Raw genomic sequence first — 18,638 nt, 5'->3', positions numbered from 1 at the left:
CACAGCATGATGCACCATCATGCTTTACCTTAGGGATGGTGCCAGGTTTCCTCCAGAAGTGACACTTGGCACGTCTGGAGTGAACAACTATTTTACCGGTCGACCAAAATAGTGGTTTACTTTCCCGGGAAAAGTTCATAAAAATAAAGGTGGCCTTTATTTTATTCATAGCCAATCCAAACGCTGGAAATAAAAATGGCCAATCCCCCTGTCAAGTAAAATGCGAAAACGCTGTGCATTGCCATAAAAGGAATACACCGTGCTCATGCGCACTGTATGCAGTTCTGTTTGAAGTGAACTGACCAGTGAATATAGTATGCAACAATACTGGTGCAAGAAAACCATTAGAAACCATATACAAGTTTTCGTGATTGTATCAATGCATCGGTGGAACAATGTTAGGTCATCACTATCCAAACGTGGAAAAGTCACAACTGGTCAGCTATGTGGAGGATTATTTGGAATGTGTTGAGTCCATGCCTTTGGATATACAAAGAAACGTCTCTCTGCTGCGAGAAATTGACTCAAAGTATCAAGGTATTGTTTTTCCTCTCGTTGTTTTAGTGCTTATATTTGCGAGTTTGACGATAAAATTACAAAACAGGGTGTGCTGGATTGACAAATTCCCGATCCACTTTAGCTAACGTTAATATTCCACATACTAGCTAGCATTGAAAGCAAGTGTTTTGTGTGCTGAAATATAGATAGTTTAGTCTTTCGAGTACGATGTATGCCTTCAATTTGTTATCCCCAACATGTCCCGGTGTCAGGTCCGAGTTGGCTTGATATAGCTACAGAGGATCAGCCATTTTGACAAGAGAGGTGTTGTGGCGTTTAACGGCTTTCTTTCGAGTTGGTAAACCTGTTATCTGCATTCGTTTTTGTTTATTTTTCAAGGGATGTTTACTTGTTGTTGATAATGTTGCCTACTAGCAAATATACAATTCGTAGTATAACAGTAACGTTAACAGAAAGAAAAAAACGAAACGGTCGTTGTTGCAATTCGCTCTAACGCTGGTGATGAAAATGTGCCATGTACGAGAATTTTGGTAGTATTTGTGCCGCGTTCAAAACAACTAGGACTCCGTGATTTCCGAAACCGGTGCATTCACGACAACTGTGAATTTCTCTCGGACTGGGATTTTTCTTGAAGCGTCACCCATCTCGCATCGGGCCACTTTCTAGAACACACTGGCTAAACCTGGCTATTTGTATTATTTCGCTCTAAAAATCGGATTAAAAACTTAACTACACTGCAAACCTTATGTCTAAAGTAATCCCAGCCCACTCTAGTGCCTTTACGAAGGTTGGGTTGGCAACAATAGCTAGCTGCTGTAATGTTAACAAAACTGTGGGAAAGCAGTGTTCGGCAGGTGGGTGTGGAGGACACTACCGTTGTCCCCAAGCAAACTAGCAGCATCCTTTGGTGGTGTTTTTTCGGCAGTTGGCATCCAATGTTGGTGCATTACTACCACCCACGGTGCTGGATTGTGGGCCAGAGACAGCGCTGGCAGCCTCAATGGCAGTGGGCGCGGCATATAAGTAACCGCAGTGTGCAGATAGACGTTGCCTGTTCAGGCGGAAAGTTTGGTGGGTATAATTTGTGGAACGTTCCAACAGGAATCCCTTCCAAAAACTTCGTAAATAACAAGGTTGCCAACAAGCAACGCATACAGAGTCGTATAACAGTAGAATGCGATAACTCGCTCCCTACCCGGTATGTAAATTTACGTTTTTCACTCACCACGTTTATTCGGAAAAAATGTCTCTTCGTTCTAGTAGCCTCCACCATTTCTCATTCGTTGTTTTAGTTATTATTTCCGGTGTTCCTGCATTTGCGGGTGAACTCTGTTGCGCCTCAATTGGGGAATCGCTGTGGTTGAAATGGAACTAATGACCGCAAGCCCCAGTATTTTATTAGCTAGGTGGCTTGTACACAATTGTTACCGATGATACTGTATATACCTACTCGTACTACATTTACATTTAAGTCATTTAGCAGACGCTCTTATCCAGAGCGACTTACAAATTGGTGAATTCACCTTCTGACATCCACTACAGAAACATGCTTTTTATTTTGCCAAGTTCTCTCTGTGTTAATCCTTTTCCCCAAATATAGCAGGTAACTTGTGTCGATGTTGTTGAGTTCATCTTGCCTAGTTAAATAAAGATATAAAATAAATTAGAACATTTAAAATATATACTTTGACCTATTTCAGTTAACCCCAATATGCTTGATTCACTACACCTGCTTTTGAATAACTTTCCACTCGTTTTTGCTTTACATTCCGACTTTTGAACGTCTGTTTATTGGACATATATATTAGTGTCTAATTAAAAAATAGCAACTTATGTAAACCATCCCATCTGTGTTAAGGTTAAAGTGTGTGTGTGTGTGTATGTATGTAGTGTAGATATTCTTAATGTCCACTAGGTGTCAGCACAGCTTCAATAATGTCACACCAGGTTCACATGTTTTTCATGTGGAACAAATCAAATTGTATTTGTCACATGCGCCAAATACTACATGTGTAGACCTTACAGTGAAATGCTGAAATGAAGCCCTTAACACTTTTGTCTTACAACTAAATTGTTGGTTAAGTAAAAAAATAAGAAATAAAAGTAACAAATAATTAAAAGATCAGCAGTAAAATAAAAATAGCAAGGCTATATACATGGGGTACCGGTGTTCCTTTCAAGTCCAGTAGTGTAAATTACTTAACAAAATGTATTTAAAACTACTCCACTACATTCTGTTTATCTTCTTTTTTTGTATCTGTCATTTTACTGTTTATTTACAACATTCAAGTTTACATTGCCACATTTTTAAAGAAATTAATATTTTTTACTCCATACAGTTTCCCTGGCACCCAAAAGTACTTTATGCATTTGAATGCTAAGCCGGACAGGAAAATGGTCCAATTCACACACTTAGAACATCCCTACTGCCTCTGATCTAGCGGACTCACTAAACACATGCTTCGTTTGTAAATTATGTCTGAGCGTTCCCATGGCTATTTCATAATTAAAAATACAAGAGAATTGTGCTGTCTGGTTTGCTGTTGGCTTTTGCAGACAAGGATAATATATTGTTACTCCACGACATAGTATGTTATCACAACTCTATTAAAAGGACATTATATACAAGGTGTCACTTCAGTCCTTCTATTTGATGGGAACTACCCCCCAACAAACCTCAAGTTAGCTCTTTCATGCCAACAAAAGGCAGAATCAAAAATATCTCTCTAAAAAATAATCTCTTCAGACTTGAACTCGCAAACTCTGGTTTGGGGGCAAACGCCATAACCACTACCAGAGAGATCGAACCCTTGTACTATTTCACATGCAGAGTCCTTTTTCTTTTTCACATGCTATAACCTTCCAACCTTATTCTAAAATCGATTACATTAATATTTCCCTCAATACCCTATGATCACAAAGTGAATATTGGGTTTATACATTTTAGCAAATGATTTACAAATTAAAAAACAGAAATACCTTATTTACATAATGATTCTTCCCCTTTGCAATGAGTCTCAAATTGAGCTCAGGTGCATCCTGTTTCCATTGATCATCCTTGAGCTGTTTCTACAACTTCATTGGAGTACAGCTATGGTAAATTCAATTGATTTGGCATGATTTGGAAAGACACACCTGTCTATATAAGGTGCCACAGTTGACAGTGCATGCCAGGGCAAAAACCAAGCCAAATCAAATTTTATTTGTCACATGCGCCGAATACAACAGCTGTGGACCTTACCGTAAAGGTCTTACTTACAAGCCCAAACCCAACAATGCAGGTCAAGAAATAGAGTTAAGAAATTGTTTCCTAAGTAAACTAAAGTCCAAAAATGTAATAAATCCAAAAGGAACACAAGACAATTACATAACAATAACGAGGCTATATAAATGGGGTACCGAGTCAATGTGTGGGGGTACAGGTTAGTTGAGGTCATTTGTAAAGTGACTTTGCATTTATAATTAAGTGAGTAGCAGCAGTGTAAAAACACTGGGGGGGTGGGGGCTCTTTGACTATTTTTTTTTTGGCCCTTCCTGTGACAACGCTTAATATATAGGTCCTTAATGTCAGGAAGCTTTGGGCCGTACGCACTACCCTCTGTAGCGCCTTATGGCCAGATGCCCAGCAGTTGCCGTACCAGGCAGTTATACAACCTCTCAGGATGCTCTCGATGGTGCAGCTGTTGAACTTTTTGAGGATCTGGGGATCCATGCTAAATATTGTCAGCCTCCTGAGGGGGAAATGTTTTGTCGTGCCCTCTTCACAACTGTGTGTGTTTCAACCATGATAGTTTGTTGGTGATGTGGACACCAAGGAACTTGGAACTCTCGACTCACTCCACTTCAGCCCTGTCGATGTTAATGGGGGCCTGTTCGGCCCTCCTTTACCGAAAGTCCATGATCAGTCCCTTTGTCTTGCTCACATTGAGGGAGAGGTTGTTGTTGTCATCAGGCCAGGAAGTCCTGAGGCATGGTTCCAGGGCTCAGGTCCTCTGGGAGGGGAGGGAGAGGGAGAGAGAATTGCAGGGTGCATGAGACAGGAGAAATACTCCAGATATAACAGATTGACCCTAGCCCTCTGACACAAACTTTTGCAGCATAAAACTGGAGGCTGAGATACGAGGCGTAGGGAGACACTGTAGCCATGGCCTATGATTCCCCCGGACAGGGCCTATGATTCCCCCGGACAGGGCCTATGATTCCCCCGGACAGGGCCTATGATGTAGTGGACCCTACCAGAAAACATGTAGTTACTTTTGCATTTATTATGCTTTAAGTCTTACATATACACAAGAACAACACATTTCTCAATTTTGGTGAAAGTTGCCCAATAGCTAACCACAACTGTCCTGTCAAATACATTCATGACCTACAACTTGACGATCTGACAGTGTGGGGTAGAGAAATTCCAACTAACGGGTGAAAAATTAACCAGGTTCTTTCTGTATATATGCAGAACACTATACAAATACACTAATTATACATCCAGTCTCTGCTTATTGGTGATACTTTCCATTCTGCCCTATTGTGACCTTTGACCCCTTGCAAAGGGCCTTAAATTTCCACATTCTGGATGACATCCTGCTGAACTTTCATTGTTTGATCTAGCGTGTAAAAACAATTTCCCTCTCACTTGTCCCATGTGCGCTGACCTATGGTGCAGTTAGATGCAAAGGTGCTACTTGATGTAGACATGACATGTGATTTGGGATGAGGGGAAAAGACAATCAATGACAATTGAAACTGCTAATTTATTCTGCACATTGCTATATTTGTTCAGGTAGACATTGAATATGTTTCATATGTGGGTGATGCATTTCATTTGTAGTCTTTCTTAATTTGTCCTTTTGAAATATATTTAACATCATTTGGTGGGATGTCTGTAAGACATCACTTATGATGATCAATATTTCAATTTAGTGTAATGACATCAAACACTCCCTTCTCCTGAAGGGCGTACATATGATTCACTATTCGCCATAAATGTAAAAGCATTAGATTGCCGTATGCATGGCCCAAAAGGAGTATCCACCATATTTCCTGTTTATGCAGAGAATTGAAAGGGGGCACTTTGGGAGAACTGAAATGTTTGATACAAATTACTGAGCAACTCCTTCCTCCCTCCTTGAAGTAATCATTGCTTAGACAGGAATGGGTAGGTGAAACCAAGGGCTCCACTACATGGCTTTAACCTGTCTAGTCATTTCTAATCAGTGATGACTTCTAGGGAGGACAAAAGGAGGGATATATATAAAGATTGAGTGAGCCACTACTGTCAAGCTACACAACCCAATCATGTTATTTGCATATAATATACTTTTGACCTCTCACCTGTAAATTCTGTAACCATTCCACAGATATCTTGTACAGTGGAAACACTTGAGCCTCTGCCTCGTCCACATCAGCAATAACTCATTACTCCTACTCCAGGTAAATTCATTAGCATGAAGTTTGATACCCACATGACCCCACTCAACCCCAGGGGCCAAGTGTAAACATTCAATCTAACCTGGGGCCTTACGTATCAAGTGTCTCAGAGTAGGAGTGTCCCTCTCGGATCAGTTTTGCAGTTTACAACAAGAATAAGATTATAGACACATCCTAGATCAGCAATTACTGTGACATGATTTGTGGATGAAGTCCCAGGTCCCCCTCTGTCCATGTTATGTTGTTCATTTGGATCTTAACATGGCTTTTGGGGTCCCTAACCAATATTTGGTTTGGGGGATACCCACCTCGCTGGTAGAGCATTGTTGTGTCCTCCCCCCTCTTGATGGTGGAGAGAAATTGAAATTGTTGAATTATTTACATTTCAATTGTGGCCATTTTGCCATTGTGCAGGGAAAGGTTTAGCAATTTTGAATAGACCAGCGTGCTACCATCAGGAAAATGATTATTTTCTGTGCTGGTCATTGAACTAGAAAGGTCTAACACCCTCCGCTATCATTGTCAACTCTACCACGTGTGGCGGAAGGGAAGTATAGCCAATGAGCAACCCCCCTCCGTCTCCCAGATTGCCTCTACACTACCTCAAGGTCTGAAGTGACACCTTGTATAGAATGTCCTTTTTAATAGAGTTGTGATAACATACTATGTCGTGGAGTAGCAATATATTATCCTTGTCTGCAAAAGCCAACTTTGACCTGGGGGCATGCTTTGTAGACCATTCAAAAGCGTTCCGATAACTTGTCCCCAAGAAAAAACCCACGTGTTATGATAGGTTATAGACAGTAGTAGGCAAATGAAGGGACAAAGTTCCAATATTAAGATTTTGGAATAACATTTCAAGGGTCTATTTGTTGGTAATTGGAAATACGCCTCCTTCGAATTTCGTCCCCCGTTCCTAAACACATCCATCCTATAATGTAGGTTTTGAAGATCCATAATCTCTGTTTGTAGTCATCAAAAGAAGATTGAGGAACGGTTGGTGGACCCAAGAAGTACAAGCCCCCACACCATTCTATAACCTCTGAAATGTTGTCTTTGATGTGTGCATTTTGAAGTACCCCTTAACATATAGTCTCTGGTAGAGTAGTGGTTATGGCATTTGCTCCCCAAGCCAGAGCTTGAGAGTTCAAATCTGAAGAGAGTATTTTTTTAGAGAGCCATTTTTGATTCTGCCTTTTGTTGGCGTGAAAGAGCTAACTTGAGGTTTGTTGGGGGGTAGGGGGTAGTTCCCATCAAATAGGACTGAAGTGACACCTTGTATAGAATGTCCTTTTAATAGAGTTGTGATAACATACTATGTCGTGGAGTAACAATATATTATCCTTGTCTGCAAAAGCCAACAGGAAACCAGACAGCACAATTCTCTTGTATTTTTAATTATGAAATAGCCATAATTTACAAACGAAGCATGTGTTTAGTGAGTCCGCTAGATCAGAGGCAGTAGGGATGTTCTCTTGATAAGTGTGTGAATTGGACCATTTTCCTGTCCGGCTTAGCATTCAAATGCATAAAGTACTTTTGGGTGCCAGGGAAACTGTATGGAGTAAAAAATATTAATTTCTTTAAAAATGTGGCGATGTAAACTTGAATGTTGTAAAGAAACTGCTTTATATAAGTTGCTATTTTTTATTAGACACTAATATATATGTCCAATAAACAGACGTTCAAAAGTCGGAATGTAAAGCAAAAACGACTGGAAAGTTATTCAAAAGCAGGTGTAGTGAATCAAGCATCTATAGGGTTAACTGAAATAGGTCAAAGTATATATTTTAAATGTTCTAATTTATTTTCTTTAACTAGGCAAGATGAACTCAACAACATCGACATAGACACAAGTTACCTGCTATATTTGGGGGGGAAAGGATTAACACAGAGAGAACTTGGCAAAATATAATGCATGCTTCTGTAGTACGAGTAGGTATATACAGTATCATCGGTCACAATTGTGTACAAGCCACCTAGCTAATAAAATACTGGGACTTGCAGTCATTAGTTCCATTTCAACCACAGCGATTCCCCAATTGAGGCGCAACAGAGTTCACCCGCAAATGCAGGAACACCGGAAATAATAACTAAAACAACGAATGAGAAATGGTGAAGGCTGCTAGAACGAAGAGACATTTTTTCCGAATAAACGTGGTGAGTGAAAAACGTAATTACATAGCTCGCTCCCTACCCGGTATCTCATTCTACTGTTATACGACTCTGTATGCGTTGCTTGTTGGAAACCTTGTTATTTACGAAGTTTTTGGAACGGTTTCCTGTTGGAACGTTCCACAAATTATACCCACCCGAAAGTTTTGTCACTTCTTGAATCGGGTATTAGAACAACCTGAGATAAGGTAACCTAGTTTACCCAATTGGCTAGCAGCAATAACGTTACATTTTTACAATTTTCTTGTCTGCTTGTTTTAGTCAATGACAACTAGATTTAAGTACATGTTTTAAGGTTTATTTTCAACATTGCTTGCTCCTGAGTGTTCTCACTACTTAGAAAAACATTTTAGGGCTTCCCACATCCCCCTTTTCACGTGAGTGCTAGCTAGCTTCTGACGTAACATTAAGCTAGCCAAGACCAGCAACAACACAAATGGATTATACAGCGACAAGTAGTGAGTGGCATTAAACGGACAATACCAAACAAGTTAAATGTATTGCCTGTGATTTAAATGTGATCCACACACAGCTACATATAGCCTCCTTGGATTCCCTACATTCCCCACTCTCCCATGCCGAATAGTCTGAAGCCACAAGACTCTTCTCGCTGGCTCTGTTTCCTTATGTGGGAGCATTGTGAATTGTAGGTCGGGATTTTTGCTATTGCACAACAAACACAGCAGCTTTTCGGCATGTTTTGTTAGTTCTGTATAACTAAACATCGACAAAAGTTGTCTCTTTTACAGCAGGAGTCAATGTCAAATAATGTTGGTTTTCCCCAATTTGTGTGTGTGGTCGAGGGGAATTCCTTTTATTACGTGAGTCGGTCGTTCAATAAAACGTCAAAATACGGTGCCGAGCAATCGATTTGGCTGCTGTGGGGCAAGGAGATCCCCAGCTCCACTAAAACCATTGACAACTAGGTGCTATTTTCAAGGGATTGTTAAATCAGTAGTAGAAACCATAAAAATCTGCCTCCCCACACCTTGCTTGTTAAAAAGCTAAGGGATGGGGCTGGAGAAATGTAATCACTATCAAACTCATAGACGCTATGGATGCATGGATTGACCATCTCTATCACAATTATAGTTTTAACCATGTTTTTGAGGCTATAGTATTTGTTTACATTTTATTTTGTTTACACACATTGGAGTAAAACAAGTTTATTTGTTGGGTTCTGATGTGCTTATGTAACGGATGTGAAACGGCTAGCTTAGTTAGCAGTCCTCTTGCTCTGCAAGGGCCGCGGCTTTTGTGGAGCGATGGGTAACGATGCTTCGTGGGTGACTGTTGTTGATGTGTGCAGAGGGTCCCTGGTTCGCGCCCGGGTTTGGGCGAGGGGACGGTCCAAAATTATACTGTTACACTTAGTTCAACTGTCATTCCCCATGAGTCATTTAAGTTAGGGACTGTGTTATTTGTGATGAGGGATACCTGGAGAAAATCGGACTTCTGAAATAAAAATAGATGGCCTTCCCTAAAGTAAAATACATTTTTACCCGACCCTCCCTGAACGCTTGTAAAAAAGACAAGTGACCCTCCCATATACCCCAAATAATAACACAAAAATAGCAGAGAACATGCCTACCGTTATCCTCACTCCTAGGACAGACCAGCCTTGGCAAAGAAGGATACAGTCGCTGACCATGGTAGGGGTGAAAAGATATTCATGTAGTGTTTTTATTATAATGACTATCTTATTTGCGTTCCAAGAATGATCCTTTTTATAAATGCATTTCATGCAATTCTACGTCGTTTTACGTGACTGGAGACACGCAGAATATTTTAATACCACAACAGAGCATGACATTGAATGTGCACATGCTGCAGCCAGAGACGTTTTGATTTATATATATACTATTGTTAAGAGGTTAGAACTTTAGGACTGTCCCAAACTTAGACTATCAGCTGTAAAAGTTGAGCTCAACAGAAACAGTCACAACTGAGGTATCTGATCATCAATGAAATCGAGAAAGCTATTTCCTTAATTACAGCTCCCCCCCTACTTTGTGCAATTTCTGCCTGAAGACCTTACCCAAATCTAACAGCCTGTAGCTCAGGCACAGAACCAAGGATATGCATATTGGTACCATTTTGAAAGAAAACAGTTTGTGTACATGTGACTTGAATGTAGGAGAATATAACACATTTTTTATTTTTGTATCATATTTCAAATTAACAAGATAAAACAAAAATTCAGATAGGATTATGGGGACAATTTCAGTGAAAAATATGAGGGAAACAGTACTTGTGCAAAGTTTCAGAATGATAACTTCCAAAATGAGTGTGCTACATGACATTTTCATGAAGTCACCCAGGTGTCCCACACAAGTAGCCCAAATGTACCCAAGTGGCCAAATTGGTGAAGGTATACATTTTGAAATGAATAACTATATACATAATAGCAAAAATGGTATTATAACACCCCCCCCTCAAAAAAAAAGTGAGGGAAAAAAATGAAAGAATATGTATGTATATATACTGTTACTCAGGCCCAGAGGCTAGGATATGCATATTTGGTAGATAATTTTTTTCTTTTCTAACACGTAAATCACTACTCCTAATTTCCTTCCATATTTTGATACATACTTAAACATTCTCAAATCATTTTTAGTCAATCTCTCCTCAGGAACAATATGCACACTTATTTTCCTCAAAACAAAAATAAATTGACCAAACAAGAAAAAATAGAAAAGTAAATAATAATAACTGCATATTTGCAATAAATTACCACTATTGGTAATGTAATTAAACCTGGGGAAAACGTCCATCCATTTCATTCTATGCCCATGTTATGTTGGTCTCTTTCTTCTTCATACTTGGTTGTTATCGCACAACAGACTATACCTCTTATTCAATTACTTATATCATTCCAATGTAGCATTTACAATGCCATAAAACAAAAATGTTTAATCTAATGTTCTGTAAATTCTGTCACCCTGTCTCGGGATTAGTTTCCAGAGCTTCCCTAGACCTAGTAAATTTAAACAGTCCTGGGGCGGCAGGGTAGCCTAGTGGTTAGAGCGTTGTACTACTAACCGGAAGGTTGCGAGTTCAAACCCCCGAGCTGACAAGGTACAAATCTGTCGTTCTGCCCCTGAACAGGCAGTTAACCCACTGTTCCCAGGCCATCATTGAAAATAAGAATTTGTTCTTAACTGACTTGCCTGGTTAAATAAAGGTAAAATAAATTTAAAAAAAATAACTAAACGCTGTTCATAAATTGTCCAACCCAATATTCAGGATAACAGTCCTTACTTTAACTTAAATTTGACACATCATCCCTTCACTAATTAACATTTATACTAAACTTTTAGTACCAGTAATATCTATTTTACAATACACCCTTTTGCCTCTGTTTTTCTGTCATGAGTGGCCTAGTAATAAAAAGTCAGTAACGCATTCCCCTTTAGTCTTTCTTCTCCCAGCACATATCATTCCCGCATGTTGACACAGTTGTCCCTCACTATTCAGCCAGTAGGGTAGGTTTGAGTTTCACACACACTTGTTGTGGTGATAATCTCTCCCATGCATTAAAGCATTCTGATGTCACCTTCCATGATAACTCCCTTATTCTACTGGCGATCTCTCAGACGAGTTACAAGTTATCAACACAACCCTCGCAGAGACCCCCACTCCAATTAACCATTTGGAGTAACTGTCATCCCGTGTTAACATATATTTCCCTTTTATATGCAGAATGAACAAAGTGCATTTGTACCCAAAGACCATAACCCCAGGGAACTGATAATTTCTCCTATGAACCCATGTTAAATCAAAAAATAAGTGGTCTAGTCAATTTAATATTACAACTCTTCATTTTCCCAAGGAAATAATAGAATTTCAAAGTGATTGTACACTTTTCCGGAACTCCGTTTATAGCCTTATCCAGATACTTTGACTTTTTAAAGTGGCCGAATATCTCTTAACTGCTTTCCCCAGTACCGCAGTCTCCAATGTCATTTTGACCAGAGAAAATTAAACTCCTTTTTTTCTGGAAACGAAATGTACATTTCGTTAACATTCACAATGTTACCTTTTAATCAGCAAGCCAATAGTATTACTTATATATTGATTTTATTCTATAAGTGTCTTAGCAGTTTCAGAGAATAACGGTATTGAATGTCGAACGCAATTAAAATCCCCTTTTACTTTTTGGTCATTCATAAAAGTTTTAGCCATGCCACAAAACGCATAGTTTCTTCCTGGTTGGTTATCTGTATCTTATCTGTAGAAATTGAAAACACCAATGTTACATTTTGCTTTTCCTCCAACTAATTTTACCAAAGTGGTGATTTCTCATATGTTTATTTTCCATCTTTTGACGCTAATAACAAATTATCCACGTATTTTATCACCACAAACTATTGTTTCAATGCAAAATGATACCACGTGGGACTATTAGTAAATCCCATCGGTACTTTACTAGAAGTCAGGTAAAACGTGATCTAATACGTCTTTCATCACATATAACTGTGATCTCTATGAACCACTCATTGATCGATCAGAGACTATACACCGCCAGGTGAAAATTCCATTCTTACTAACCTCAAAACGATTAGTTAAAATCAAATGTATTTATTTATATAGCCCTTCGTACATCAGCTGATATCTCAAAGTGCTGTACAGAAACCCAGCCTAAAACTCCAAACAGCAAGCAATGCAGATGTTGAAGCATTAGTTGTTTCTCTTTTTGATAAAAGTGCAAACTCTTGTATAGCGGCATTTCCTGCTACCGCACTAAGTTCCAGTGTCATCTTACACTCATTTTCCCCATACTTGTTAGCTCCACACCTACAATAGATTTTCTATAGCTCTGCTAACCACTCGCACGTCTGCAAGGGCGAGCAGAGTCCTATCTGTCCCCATCGTAATGTATTTTCTGATGATAGAATGTTGACATCTGAACGCTGGTAAATTGAGCTTCTTATTATGGTTTTATGTAATTGTTCCAATTCCTAATTGTCTCCCTGAATTGTTTATTTTATTTATCCTGTTTACCGGGTAATGTTGTCCTCTATTATCCAGTTTGCTCTTTCATATTCAAGCCGAATTTGGTAAAATTCCCGTGCGCTTCCTTCAGCGACTCCATGGCTTTTTTAAATTCCGCTATCTCTGTATGCTGGGGAGAAACAGTCCTTTTGTTTCCTATGCCACTTAATTTTTTCCTAAACATTCCCATCGTATTATACACCTCGTGATATTTTTAATGTGTTCTAGACTTCTATTTTGGTGTCTCTCATGCAGTTTTGTCACTTTATTCTAGACCGCCTAGATTTATTTGAACCACGTAGTATATTTTAGAATTTAAAAATATACAAACTTTCTTCCTACTTCGCATCCGTTATATACTATCTGTGCCTTGTTTAATACCTCTTTTTAACACATTATCACGTCAATGTTTTATCCTTATTTTTACATTTAGCCCAATGTTTATCTATTTCGTTCCCTTTGTCTAGCGATCGTTAAGAGTGCCTCCCCTTAATTTATTACCCTGCCTGTCACAGAAAGACTTCGCCGTCCCTCCTCTGGACCTCCTCTGGCACGACACGCACACAACCTGTTCTTCTTCCTTTCACCACAGAATTCTCATTAATGCATTTTATTTCCATTCATTCAGTTTCTTTATTCACATTTGTTCACACACACCCTTCGTTTTACCTAAAACGATCTATAGTTTCTAAACTTATTTCGCTTCCTCAACATAAGCCAGAAACTTTCTATAGGATTTATTTTGCAGTTGAACCCAGCCAAATCGGGTCAGAATTCTTCCGCTCCCTATCTATTCACCTGAGCAGTCCCTCTCTCTCTCTTCTAAAGGCGGTAACCGTGAATACACCACCCAAGCAGACCCCTTTTCTAATCTTTTTTAAAGGGTGGTATTCGTGGACTTTCTAACTACTTATTTATGCAGAGCTCTATTCTTTTAGAGCTCTATTCATAAGTAACCTGTCCATTCAGGCCTACTACTAACTTTATTGAAGCGGTATTACAGGATTTTTAAAACTACTTATTGATTTCTTTTGACCATATGATCAGGCAGCAGCAGCCCCACACCGGACCAAGCAGCTCAGCCAGAGAGTGCGAACAGCCACACTAGTGAGCCCACACAAGGTCCCCAAATGAATGGTTCAACGAGAGGGGCAGTCCGAATCACACACTCGACACAAGTCGCCCGCTCAGGTTGTGTTTACGCACATCCCAAAACAGATCCTGAGACAGTCGAGCCCGGCCAAGCAAAATCAGACGGAACAACTCCCCCCAATCAACCCAGACACGTGGGTCCGTTCGAACGGTCCGACCAGAACGAGTGCAAGCCCCCTCCGCTAAATGCCTGACTCCAGCAAGGTTCACAACCCCTATTCACTTAGTCCCTACACATGCGCACATACATTTACATTTAAAACAACCCCAAATTCACACATGCATGCAATTCATTGAATTCAAAAGTTCTTTAGCTTTTGCTGGATTTTTAGGAAATTTTAAAGAAAAACCTATGTGATGCCCCTCTCGCTGAGACAGGATCTCTGAAGCAATCTATACAAACATTTTAACTATGTAAGAACATGCTTACCTTTTTATAGTTAGGCGGCCGCCTTTGTTTGCAAGATTGTCCAAAGAAACCGTCATCAGCCCGGAACGTCACTTCGTGGTCCCTGTCTCTCCTGGCAAGCTCGCCAAGTTCTGTCGTGGAGAATCGTTACAAAATATAACACTTACAAGAACTTGTGAATTCAATATAGGCTTTTAATACAAACATATCAGAAGCCGAGATGGTCTGCGGAACACACTTTTCCAGAGCACTGCCTCTGTATTTATACACATACAACATGAGTCCACCCCACATGCAAATTAAGTTACTTCCCTCAGTCCATCTGCCACCATTATATCCCAATCTGTGCATCCTGCTTGTTCACGCCTAATAATGCCCATATCTGCTTTCACTTAAGTTATAAGTGGCAGGACGTCTTCATGTCCCAAAAATAATACATGTCCATCTTATGCTATGGGCCCCTTATGTTTAGCTTGGTGTGTTCTTTATGTCTGTCCTTATTAGGACTTGCAGACTGTGTCTCTTCTCTTCCTGTCATAAAAATATATGTCCATAGTCCATCCGTTGGTCATTTGGCTGACCCCCCCCCTCCTTTGTGTGTCCCTCTGACCTCGGTATGTCCAGCTGTCCTATGCACTCATGGCCTTGCTTTGGTTTCCTGTCCTATACAATAGACAATGCATTTTACCCTAAACATTTATGCATTTTATGGCTTTGGCCATTACGTCTGTTATTCCTTGGTTTCCTGTTTTTACCAGAATGACAAATGCACTAAGTGTATCTTCCTCTTGTGGTCTAATGTATACCTGTCTTTCAATAGTGTCATATCTGTATATGTAACAATAACTACAACACCAGCTAGCTAGGACACTGGCACACATTTTCCAGCTCATTACTCATTTGTCAGATTGCTAATAGGTGATTTTCAGTGCTCCCAGAGTTTTCAGCAGCTATTTTAGACATGCATAAAATTGTGCTCACCAAATTTCTCATGCATTTTTCCCTGTTCCTACCAGGGTCCTTAATCAGCACTTACATTTTCCCTGCCCTGACTGACAGTGTCAGATATTATTTAATCCCTCATGATTATTCTACTCAGTAACTAAAACAAATGCAGGATACACCCATCCTAACAACTATTTTCTCATTCTGTGTGCTTTGCAGAGGTCCTGAAGGAGGTTGACGATGGCTATGAGCGTTACCAGGGCGAGCAGGATGCGGCACAGCGTAAGAGGCTTCAGATTCAGCTGCAGCGGGCCCTCATCAGTAGCCAGGAGCTCGGCGACGAGAAGATCCATGTGGTTACCCAGATGACTGAGCTGGTAGAGAACCGCTCCCGCCAGATGGACTCCCTCTGCCTCCAAGAGCCCAGCGAGACCAGTGAGCGGGTCGTCACCGAGCGGCGCTCCAGTTCTGTCCAGGAGGCGGCGGTGTCCACCCCTGCTGAGCGTTCCTCGGCCCGCCGGCCGAGACGCCAGCGCAACAGTGAGAGCCGTGACTCCAACCACGCCTCAGGGAATGGAGCGGTGATTGACGACCCGGCGGATGAGCAGCCCCTGCAGCCGCGGGAGAAAAGGTCCAAGTCGGCCAAGAAGAAGAAGCGCAAGGCCAAGCAGGAGCGCGACGCCTCACCTGTGGAGTTCACCATCGACCCCAACGAGCCCACCTACTGCCTGTGCGAGCAGGTGTCATACGGCGAGATGATCGGCTGCGATAACGACGCGTGCCCCATCGAGTGGTTCCACTTCTCCTGCGTGGGGCTCACCTACAAGCCCAAGGGGAAGTGGTTCTGTCCCAAGTGCAGAGGGGACAACGAAAAGACTATGGACAAAAACCTGGACAAGAACAAAAAGGACCGGAGGTCCAGGTAGTAGGTACAAGTCCTCCGTCCGTTGTCCCTTTCCTCTCGGAACATTGTTGAACTGAGGGTGGAGTTTATCGAAGTGATTCATTCAAGGGATGATGAAATGTCAAGTTCTGAGAGCAATCAGAACAGTATTTCCATCAGCGCTTACTCTGAGTAAAAGACTTGACCAATACTGGCGACTCACACTGAAGCCTAAATTTTGTTTTGCGAAGTCCGATGTTGACTGTAAGGATCCTCAGCCTAAGCTGCCATCTTCTGTCTGTAATGTGTGTTACTTAACTTCCGTTCTAACAAGTGTATTGAGTAACTCGAGAAGCAAATTTTGGCTTACTAGCCCATTTGGAAATGTTGATTTGATATCATGTATCTGAATGAATTATGTCCTTTTTGTAAAAATGTATAGATTATGTTTGGCCCATTTTCTTAGTTGAGTAAGCTTTTACTTAATTATGTGTTTTTAAAATAAGTCTGTTCCAAATCGTGTGTCTCGCTTCATGAATCACTGTACCAGACGGGGCTAAATAGAATGTGCAATGTTTTATTTTGTATGGCTGACAGAGGGGTAGTTTACGCTGTTTCTGTGAGGTGTTCATCTGAGTTGGGATTTCAGGTCATTTTATGATTTCCCAACTGTCATTTCAATTGACCATCCACAGGTGCAGCACTCCAATTTGCTAAAAAGTGATGGTCTTTCTGGAATGGGATTTCATATTTGTGGAGACAGTCTACGTATTCTGTCAAATGTGTAATCCCACCCCCACCATTTCTGTATATCCATTAAAACAAAGTTATACCGGCGAGAGGGGAACCAATTTATTACTTTTATATCTGTTTCACTACACCCGCAATAACATCTGCTAAATAAGTGTATTTGACCAATAAAATTTGACTTGAAATATACATTTTACCTTTCATTCTTCTGCTTATCAGGTCATATTGTTAAACTGAAGTGTTTCAGTAAGTCAAGATACTCATAAATAACATGAGTATCACAGAGATAAAGTTCCCAAAAACGAACTACTCCTACATGCGTCTGACTGTCCTATGTGTTCATCCTCGCTACGACTGGACCCTCTGAACAAGTAGTCCTTCCTGGTTACTGTGGTGATCCCCTGTGATTGTGATGTCGGCCTGAGGGCAGGGCTGAGGCCCAGCAGTAGGGTCAGACACTGGATGTGGGTATCAGGGAAGTGGACAGACAGGATGTTGCAGGCCTCCAGGTCCTATAGCAGGGGTACCCAACCAGTCGATTGTGATCTACTGGTCGATCACGGTGTGCTTGCCAGTCGATTGAGTTCACGCTTCTACTCAAATTTATCCACACAAATCAATGCTTATCTATTTTTAATGTTCAACAGTCTTCTATTCAAGCAATGTCTGAAGTCATGTGATTTACATAAAATATGACCAGTTATTGACATATGCCTAGTTAGCCTGGTCAAATGCTGCCCGCCAACTCAAAGTTGAGTTCACGGTGATGCCAAGCAGGTAGCTAGCTAACTTTGTAGCCAGATTTGTTAAGTTCGGTCAACAATAGCAATGAATGAAGGGAAGGATACAAAAAAAGGAATGGGAGGATTATTTTTTTCATGTTAAACTCAATGTGTATGCCTCATCTGCCATAATGGCATCGATATCCCAAAGAAAGTAACGTTTTAAAACCACACACAAGATTGTCCAGCATAGACTGAATTATGAAGAAAAGTACAAGAACTAAAAAAATATAAACTGGCAGCGCAGCAGTCAATTTTCACAAGGCTTGTGACCAAAGGGGAGGCGGCAACCATAGCATCTTATCCTGTGAATCGCGTTCTTGCCAAGCACAAAAGGTCGTTCAAAGATGGAGAGAACCAAGGAAGCATTTATTGAGCCTGCGGACTCGCTGTTTGGGGATTTTAAGAATAAGACTGAAATTATGGCTGCCATCAATGACATTCAGTTGTCCAGAAATTCGGTGACATGAAGACGTGAGGGAATAGCGGAGAACCTCGAGGATTAACTGAAGAAGGATATTGACAACTGCGAGTGTTATGGGGTGGCAGGTAGCCTAGTGGTAGCCTAAAGCGTTGGACTAGTAACCAAAAGGTTGCCAGA

The 18,638-nt window shown here is 40.6% G+C and overlaps 1 protein-coding gene across 1 annotated transcript; it reads left to right on the top strand.

The window, feature by feature from the left end:
- Window positions 1–252: 252 nt before the first annotated feature.
- Window positions 253–17,442, top strand: LOC135510749 (inhibitor of growth protein 2-like). The gene is made up of 2 exons (XM_064931922.1): window positions 253–537; window positions 15,842–17,442. The coding sequence occupies exons 1-2, from the start codon at window positions 396–398 to the stop codon at window positions 16,546–16,548; spliced, it is 849 nt and encodes a 282-aa protein (XP_064787994.1). The 5' UTR covers window positions 253–395; the 3' UTR covers window positions 16,549–17,442.
- The last annotated feature ends 1,196 nt before the right edge of the window (window positions 17,443–18,638 follow it).

This window comes from Oncorhynchus masou, chromosome 23 (genome assembly GCF_036934945.1).
Source record: "Oncorhynchus masou masou isolate Uvic2021 chromosome 23, UVic_Omas_1.1, whole genome shotgun sequence".
Taxonomy (NCBI): Eukaryota; Metazoa; Chordata; class Actinopteri; order Salmoniformes; family Salmonidae; genus Oncorhynchus; species Oncorhynchus masou.
This window is presented reverse-complemented; position numbering and strand designations above follow the sequence as displayed.